The 9,661-nt window shown below is 54.9% G+C and overlaps 1 protein-coding gene across 1 annotated transcript; it reads left to right on the top strand.

The window, feature by feature from the left end:
* Nucleotides 1-281: 281 nt before the first annotated feature.
* On the top strand, nt 282-590 carry LOC138553516 (histone H4-like). The gene has a single exon (XM_069642545.1). The coding sequence runs from the start codon at nt 282-284 to the stop codon at nt 588-590; it is 309 nt and encodes a 102-aa protein (XP_069498646.1).
* The last annotated feature ends 9,071 nt before the right edge of the window (nt 591-9,661 follow it).

A 9,661-nucleotide genomic window follows, 5' to 3' on the forward strand; every position in this document is an offset into this window, starting at 1 on the left:
ACATGGCAAAGTAGGGCGCGAATGCGCCACACCGGACTGTGAGGCACAGTTGAAAAGGGTGGGAGTGAGTACAAAGGGCTTAATTGGAGGAAGGGATGGTGTGATTGTGCATATGGAAAGCGCAGGCATTTTGAAATGCAACAGATGTGCGCACTGGAGCGGACGCCTGATGCACTCCCCTTGGTCCGCCCTCTGTCCATATAAGCAGCCGATTCCTCTCTGACGCCACACACAGTCTCAGCTCCCTTGTAACGAGGAGAAGAGCAGCAGCAGCAGCAGACATGTCTGGTCACGGTAAAGGAGGGAAGGATCTCGGCAATGGCGGGCAAAGAGGCACAGGAAAGTGCTCAGACAACATCAAGTGCATTACCAAGCATGCCATCTGCCAGCTGGCCCACCATGGCAGAGTCAAGCGCATCTTCGGCCTCATCTACGAGGAGACCTGCGGTGTGCTCAAGGTCTTCCTGGAAAACGTGATCCGGGACGCCGTCACCTACACTGAGCACGCCAAGAGGAAGACGGTCACCGCCATGGATGTGGTCTATGCCCTGAAGCGTCAGGGATGCACTCTCTATGGGTTCGGGGGATGAGGAACACCTACCAATATACCAACGCACAAACTGAAAGGCTCTTTTAATAGCCATCCACACCATCAATAACAGAGCTGCTCATTTGCGCTGCACATTCTTAGAAGGCTGACAACCCCTCCTCCCCCCTGCTTCCCCCTTGTGCAGTGGCCCTGTGTGGCAGTGCCTCTCAAGGTCCCATGGCCCGAACTACCAACAGCCCTGCTGTTTATGCGCCCATTTAACTGTAAATAGGGGAATACGCCAAAATAAACCAAGTCCACTTTTGAATTCCATTTGATAGCTCTTACATGAGAATACATACCCTTTTACAGATGGGAAGCTGCCCTCAGAACCCCTCCCTTCTTGCCCCCCAAATCTCTCTTCCCTTCTGGTAACCGGACTCAGGCACTCATGTGAAAGCAAAGAGCTCCCTTATGCCCTCTTTTAACAGCAGACGGTACTGCGGCCTAGGTGGAGATGGCTGGGAAAGGCAGGATTATGCTGATAACTCCCAGAAGTAGCCAGCTGCAAACCAAGCGGGGGACACACACACCCATCCGCATAAGCCTCTGAGCAGGCCTCGTGATCAATCGGGTTGCCCGGTGCGGTGCACTGTTTGTTGTCTGAGAAGCCAGGGGTCAAAGCACACTCTGAGTTACAAGTGCCTGCAGGTCAGCCCTGTTTTCCTGCCTATAGAACATGGCCATTCGGGGCTTAGGGGCCAGCTTGGAGGGTGGTCTTTGCTCCACTCTCTATGCTGGGCCATGAGAGGTCCTGGAGCATGGTCGCCACTCTCTCTCTCTCGCTCTTCCCCAGATCCCCTGAGACAGCCAGGAGCATGGCATTCGCTCCACTCGCTACTGGCCTCTCCCTGGGAGAAGCCGGCTGGCTCAACTTCCTTTTCTCTCCCTCCAGTGATCAGGTCAGTCTGGCCAACATCATACATGCCAACAATGTCCCTCTCTCCGGACTGCTTTAGATCCACTGTTCAAGTACTGGTCCTATCCCACCTGAATGGGGACAATGCCCTCCTGGAAAAGGCCTCCCGTCGTCCTCCCTTGTGCCCCGGAGAAGTGTCCTACACGCAGCGACACGCCTCATCAAGGGTCTACACAGATAGCACATCACTCCTCCCCTCATCGACCTTCATTGGCTTCCACTGCACACACAAATCACCTTCAAGTCTTGCTGCATCACCTATAAGGCAGTCGCCCTCAAGTCACCCAGCTACCTTGCGGAGAAACTTAGCATCTCTAGCAGACAACGCACCACCCGAAGCCAGGACACACGCAGACTTGAAATCCGCTGCTGTAAAAAAGGAAAGGACCAGAAAACAAGCCTTCTCTGCCTACGCCCTGAGACCATGTAACCTCCTCCCTGTTTGCATCAGACTTGCCCCACACTCTCCTACAATTCAGAAAAGAACTTAAGACGCACCTCTTCAAGGAGTCTCTCCTCTTCAACATCTAGGTCATCACGTCACACAACATGGCTCGCTAGACGCCGCCCGTCTCTCTCCTCCGCGACACCCTGTACAGCTGTGCCCTTCTGTAGCCTACCACCTACTGTATATCTGTTCCATTGTTAACTGTAAAGCATTCTGTGTTGTTGCATTCCCCTGTAAAGCCAGCTACTTTGCTTCCCGAAGCTTAGTCTGCACTCAATAAATACCATAACAATAATTCCATTCTGGGGATGCTGGTGCAGTCCCAGTTTTAACTTTGCATTTTGGGGCTTGTAGTCCTGGCGTTCCCCCTCATAAATCCACCTGAGTGCAAAGTTAAATCGGCTGATCGGTCCGAGACTGCGGAGAGCGCGGGCTGGTGTTACCTTTTTGACTCACCTTTACCATGACGCTGGCCCAAAGGCAGTCATTAGTGTCCGACCTACCTACCGTGTGGCGAAAGCAATCATATCCATGGGATGTTTGCATTTTGTGGATGGCTGTAAAAGGGTGCTATGCCTAGTTGGTTGGCCCTCTTACGGTAGACAGCTGCACGTGTGTTTCTCAGATCCCTATGATGGCAAAGGAGGTTGTGTATCCTGCATGCCTGCAGAATGTAGAGAAAGCATATGAGAGAGCCAGAGAGATATAAGCAGGGCATGCGCAGAAGCCTCAAGTTTCCAGTGGCTAATGCATGAGAATGCCATCCAGTACTGTCTTACCCCGCTTTGGGTTGTGGGTATTGTTGATTTTTCTGCCCCGTTTCAAATGTAGAAACACTGCAAGTCCCAGAATTCCAAGCAAAAACGGGACTGGGTGGCGTTCCCACTCATGGACCCGGGAAACGCGAGAGCCTTACCATCAGTTGTGCTTGGTTGTTCTGCGGTGACAGGTGGGGGAGTCATGAGAAGGTGGTTGCTAGTTAGAACGATTCTTAACTTTTGCTGCAACCACCTACTGAGTATTGTGGAAGCCCCATGTCTATGCCAGTTTAACCCACTGTGAAAGACTACAGACGCAATCGCCTCCGGCCTAAATGTGACTGACACAAAAGAGATGTGATGTGGCGAATGTAGTGGCGTTTGCATCAACAGCAAAGCCTGATGCAGAAAAATGTAATTCTCCAGCATGGGGTCTGGCATGGATTCACATTCTCATGAATATTCCCCGTCGTCAGGCTGGGAATCCTCGGTACAGAAAAAATCAGTATCAGTTTCGTTTCTGATCTGTCTTTCCTAGTAGTAACCAATCGCTGATCTCTGGGTCATACTGCCCACAGCCAATGACTGCCCTCTCCCTAAGCCCCGCCTCCGGCAGCCATCCTCATATTTTTCCCGCACGTTCAAGTGTTGGGAGTCCTCGTGCTATAGCTCTCGAGCTTTTGCTGCGTTTTCGCACTTTTTCAAAGAGAATTTCTCATTTTTTGGTTAAATTGAGCCTCAAGCTCCACCAACTTTACATCCGATCAACGGGGACCCGTTTCGAAGGTTTCTACGCCCCTCAAGGGTGAAGATTTCGTCGAACGACGCTTTTGGTGGATTCCAGAAGTTTCTGAGGCCTACCCCGGACATGGCCCAGGAGAAAGGGAGCTCGACGCCCAGGAAGCTGTTCAGGGCCTGCCCTGGATGCCAGCTGCAGAACGTGTTCAAGGAAGACGAGCATTCCTTATGCCTCTACTGTCTTCACGGGGGACAAAACGCACATGGAGGAGGACTGTGCATTTTGCGGGAACATGTCGGAGCGGACCATGAGGGACCGCCATCTTCGTCTCACCAACTGGTTGGAGGGAAAGAGCCCCTCAGGTGAGAAGAAAAAGAAGAAATCCGAGCGGTCTTCTAAGTCCTGTGAGGGCACCCTGGCGACGGGGGCCCAACAGAAGGCTAAGCACCGCGAGTCCACGGGCACCGGGAGCGCCGAACGGTCGGGCTCCTTGGCTGCCAGGCAGGGTGCATCCTCCCCGGCGCCATCGACCACGAGCCAACGCTCTGGCTCGGGTAAGAGGAAATCCGAGAACCCGGCCAAGCTCCTGGAGAGGCCCCGGTCGATCTCGAAGATTTCGGCTGATGGGGCGCGAGGCGGGGAGCCCTCCCCCAAGGTGAAGGTCACAAGCATGCAGTCGGTGATTAAGGCCTTGATTCACCCAGCCAAGGCCTCTATCGAGAAGGTTGCAGCAACCCTGGCACAGCCTGCGGAGGTTACACCTGTGATAGCGGCCTCGGGGCCCAGAGTCTCCCTGCCACCTCGGAGGGAGGCATCTTTCAAGCACATCGAAAGAACCCCCACGAAGCCCCCGGCGGAGAAAGAAGGGGGGGGGGCAGTGGCCTTCATGGATTCAGACACAGCCTCCGAGGAGGAACTTGTCAAAGTCCTTGAGAGCCACGACACGGGCATGGAGGACGACCAGCCCGTCGAGAGGCATCCCGACGAGGGGGATGACGAAAGCAACGGTGGCACCGACGGGACCCCAGACCAACCGTCACGCCCGTCGCAGCCAGTGCCGCAGGACAACTCGGCGGCCATTTTGATGGCAATTCAATCCTTATGCTCTGAAATAAGGACTAGATTGCCTTTACCCCCGACGGAGGAGCCGGAGCCAGGCCCGACGGAGGAGCCAGGGGCAGGCCCGTCGGGAAGTCCACCATCCAAGAGGAGAAGAACACATCCTCTTGCACCCTTCCAGCCCTCGAGGCCTGCTCAACCCTCCTCCCTGTCCACGGTCCACGGGGATGACACGGACACGGCCACGACGGACACGGACGACGAGGGCGGCGACGACGGGGTGGACCTCCCGCCGTCCCCCCCTCCCCGGGCTTCCCCGCCCGATGAGATTGGATCCTGGATCCTTCAATGTGATGATCTCCAGGGAATCCGAGCTTTTCAGCTCTGCCCCGAAGAAAAGAAGAAGTAGGGGTTCCTCTATCAACGTCGAGGGACCAAGAGGAAGACGGTCCTCGCAGTACCTCTACTGGATGACATCTGGGACGAGGGGCTCTCCCTCCTCAAGAACCCGTCCACGACGCCGGAGAAAAGGGACCGATACGAAAAGAAGTACCAGGTCACCCACAGGGCCCCTCTATGCCTTAGAGCACAGCCGACCCCGTATTCCGTCGTCTCGGCGGCGGCCAGGAAGAAGGCAGGGGGGATCGGCATCGACATCGACTTCACCGCCGGACGGCGAGGGAAAGAAGCTTGACGCGATGGGACAACGAGTCATCACGTCGGCGGCGACAACGATTAAGGCGGCCAATGCCCTGGCTATCGTTGCCCGTTACGACAGGGAACTTTGGTATAAAATCGCTCCCTTGTTGGACTTCCTGCCCGACGGCAAGAGGGCAGAAGCCCTGGAAATCTTGCAAGAAGGCTAGGTGGCGTCGGATCACACCATAACGGTGGCGACGGACATCGCTGACACTGGTTTCCGCCAGTTGGGCAATGGTGTTTGCCTCAGACGGCGCGGATGGCTTAAGGCGACGGATTTCTGCCAGGACGTACAAGCCAAAGTGTTGGACATGCCCTTCGACGGGAACAACCTGTTTGGAAAGACAGTCGATGAGTCCCTACAAGCCATCAAAACGTACACGGAGACAGCCCAGGCCCTGGGAGTTCTCCAGCAACGACGGCAGTCCTTTCGGAACACCGGAGGCAACCATTCCTCGTCGCAGGAGGCCTATAGAGGACGGGGCAATTCTGGAGGTTCCCGCCGTCGTCAACAGGGAGGTCAAGGCGGCCTCGAAACAGGAGTGAACCAACCGTGGCATCGGGCCCCCACCGAAGCACCCCGGTGGGTGGGCGGCTGGCGAAGTTTGTCAGCATGTGGGAGTCCATCTCCACCGACCGTTGGGTGCTGGAAACCCTGGCCCAGGGGCACACCCTTGAGTTTCTAAAGAAGTGCCCTCGCATGCCACCCGTGGCCAGGAAGGAAAACCACGTACCCCTGCTGCTGCTGGAGGTAAGGGCGATGCTCAAGAAAGGTGCCATCGAGCTCGTTCCAAAGAGACTTCGGGGCTCTGGGGTCTACTCAAGATACTTTCTCGTAAAGAAGAAGACAGGAGGTTGGCGTCCCATCCTGGACCTGCGGCGACTGAACAAGTACATCAAGGCTCAGAAGTTCCAGATGGTCACCCTCCAGCACGTGCTGGGACAGCTGGAGTAGGACGATTTCCTGTCGTCGTTGGACTTGGAGGATGCCTACTTCCACATCCCCATTCTAAAAGGACACCGGAAGTTCCTCAGGTTCGTGGTCCAAGGACGGCACTACCAGTTCAAGGCCCTCCAGTTCGGATTAAAGTCGGCACCCAGGGTATCCACCAAGTGCCTAGCACCGGTGACGGTGTGGCTACGCCTACCAGGGATCCACGTCTATCCCTACCTGGACGACTGGCTCATCTGAGCAAGGACAAGGGAGCTCGCCGTAGAACACACAGCGAAGACCTTCCAGCTACTCACAGACCTGGGGTTCTCCATCAACTTCCCCAAATACCACCTGGTCCCTTCACAGGTCGCCCTGTTTCTGGGAGCCAAGCTCGACACAAGGACGAAAGCCATCCTGGGTAAGGTGCAACGCCTGCTAGCCACAGACGTAGCCAGGGTAAGATCCATCAAATACCTTCTCGGGATGATGTCCTCCTGCATCTATCTGGTACACCTGTGCAGACTTCAAATGCGTCCACTCAAGAGTTCCTCGACGCATGCTGGATCCAGGTGAGGGGCAGCTTCGAGGACAGGATACCGCTCAACGAGACCTTCCGACGAGCGATCTGGTGGTGGGGCACCCGCACTCATCTGACGGCGGGCGCAGACTTTCAGACCCTAGCTCACCTGGTAAGTGATGACGGATGCCTCCCTGGAAGGGTGGGAAGCGCATACCGGAGATCTCCACGCGAGAGGCCTTTGGCTCCCGGAGGAGAGACAGCTTCATATCAACATTCTGGAGCTCCACGCAGTGTTTTGGGCCCTCAGGTCCTTTCTTCCGTCCCTCAAGGGCAAGGTGGTGGGGATCTTCACCGACAACACCACCACAATGTTCTACATCAGGAAGCAGGGTGGAACCAGATCCCCGGCTCTATCCAAGGAAGCCCAGGATCTGTGGCACTGGGCCGTCGACCAGGGGATGTTTCTGGTACCTTTTCATCTGGCAGGGATAAAGAACACCATCGCCGACTCACTCAGCAGGGAGCTGCGCTCGTGCCATGAGTGGGAGCTATGCCAGGATCAAGTGGATCGACTCTTCAGGCTGTGGGGCAGACCTCAGGTCCATCTCTTCGCGACGGCGATGAACTCCAAGTGCCAGAGGTTCGCCAGCAGGTTCCCCAACCGAGGAGCATGGGCGATGCTTTCTCGTTCCCCTGGGACAACCTGTTCCTCTATGCTTTCCCGCCGTTGCCACTGCTACTCCGGCTTGTCAACAGCTCAAGAGGTCCCGGTGCAGGATGATCCTCGTGCACCGGCATGGCCGAGACAGATCTGGTTCCCGGACCTTCTGGACTTGTCGGCGTCCCCACCAGTCAAACTGCCCGTGGACGCAGATCTTCTCTCCAGAGAAGGAGGCGCCATTCTTCATCACGACCCGAAGTCGCTGAACTTGCAGGCCTGGCTCCTGCAGCACTAGAGTTTGGAGGATACGATATACCGGCCGACTGCAGAGAGGTTCTTGCAAAGGCCAGGGCGTCCTCAACTGTCAAGTGTTACAGACACAAATGGAAGAGGTTCTCTGTCTGGTGCCGGGCACAGAAGATTAACCCTCTACAGATTACGGCCCCTCAAGTACTGCCGTACCTACTGTCGTTGGCCAAGGCTGGACTAGCTCACGCCTCCATCAAGATACATCTGGCTGCCATCTCCAGATACACCAGGACAACAGGACGGGTGTCCTTGTGGTCTCATTGCCTGGTGAAGGAATTTATGAAGGGACTATTCCGCTTGTTCTCGCCGGCCAAGGCCCCAGCCCCGGCGTGGGAGCTCAACGTGGTGCTGACTAGGCTCATGGGGGCCCCTTTCGAGCCTATGCATATGGCACCGTTGAAGTTCCTATTGTGGAAAACAACTTTTCTTGTGGCCATCACCTCCACACAACACGTGGGAGAGATTCAGGCCCTATCTTGCAAGCCTCCATACTTGACTTTTCATGACACAAGGGTGGTGCTTAGGACGCATCCCTCCTTCATGCCCAAGGTGCCGTTGGACTTCCACCTCAACGAGCCCTTGGTGTTACCAGTTTTCTTCCCGCCGCCTTCGTTGCCGGCCGAGAGGACTTTGCACTCGCTGGATGTAGCTAGAGCGCTGAAGTTCTACGTGGACCGCACGAAGAGTTTTCGGAAGACGTCACAGCTTTTTGTGAACTTTGGACCTGTGAATCAAGGGAAGGCTCTCTCGAAGGCTTCCATTTCCAGATGGCTCTCCGGCTGTATCATGCACTGTCACCGGTTGGCAAACCGACCTATGCCCGGCCGTCCGAGAGCCCATTCGACCAGAGCGATCGCTGTACCACGGCGTTCTTGTCTGGTGTGCCCCTGCTGGACATCTGCAGGGCTGCTACGTGGAGGTCGACGCACACCTTCACGAAATTCTACTGCGTCGATCGGGATTCCAGGGAGGAGTTCAGGGTCGGCCAAGCAGTGCTGCGCAACCTGTTCGCCTGAAGGGCCTGGTGAGGAGGTAAGAGTTGCTTAATGTTCAGTTTATGTATTGCTTAATGTTGAGCCTTTTGCCACCTCCCGTGGTTGTGCATGTGCGTACTGCTATGTAATCTTATATTCATGAGCATGTGAATCCATGCCAGACCCCATGCTGGAGAAGGAACAAGTTACTTACCTGTAACTGTTGTTCTCCAGCATGGGTCTGGCATGGATTCACATGCGAACCCTCCCGCCTACCCCTCTGTGGCTCTTCACTTGGTCATACTGCCACTTTACGTGCTACCAAATTTTAGGATGGCTGCCGGAGGCGGGGCTTAGGGAGGGGGCAGTCATTGGCTGTGGGCAGTATGACCGAGAGATCAGTGATTGGTTACTCCTAGGAAAGACAGATCAGAAACAAAACTGATACTGATTTTTTCTGTACCGAGGATTCCCAGCCTGACGACGGGGAATATTCATGAGCATGTGAATCCATGCCAGACCCATGCTGGAGAACAACAGTTACAGGTAAGTAACTTGTTCCTTATTCCAAGCTTGAAAAACAGATGCTTGCATATGCGTGGGCAGTGGAGTATTTCAGGACTTACATTTGGGGAACCAGACAAACCCTTAGTGCGCACGCTGTACTCAGCGGTCAGAAAGACTTCAACCCCAAGACTAACCTGCATATGGCGAAAACTGCAAGAATGTACATCTGAGATACTACACATTCCTGGATGGAAGAATTCCCTAGCAGATTTCATCGCCAGACTGCCCGATATGAATGGAGTGAATCTCACGTTCCTACAAGACTAATGCATCGTTGCACCAGTAGAAGATTTAAGGAGCAAGGAGTATCTGGATATGAGTGAGCAACACTGGTTGGCAGAATTGGCCAAAGATGAGACTATACCTAACCTGATGAGATGGAATAAGAAGGGCTGGCCAAATGAAAAAGAAGTCTCCAAAAGCATGTGACCATACTGGAAAGTAGCAGATGAATAGGAGTAAAAAGGATTGTTCAGGGATGACAG

This window comes from Ambystoma mexicanum, unplaced genomic scaffold, assembly GCF_040938575.1.
Source record: "Ambystoma mexicanum isolate Mex_15411 unplaced genomic scaffold, UKY_AmexF1_1 Mex_scaf11, whole genome shotgun sequence".
Lineage (NCBI taxonomy): Eukaryota > Metazoa > Chordata > Amphibia > Caudata > Ambystomatidae > Ambystoma > Ambystoma mexicanum.

Bases quoted from the DNA above. Each gene is read 5' to 3' on its own strand.
- LOC138553516 (XM_069642545.1), top strand. From the start codon at position 282: ATGTCTGGTCACGGTAAAGGAGGGAAGGATCTCGGCAATGGCGGGCAA.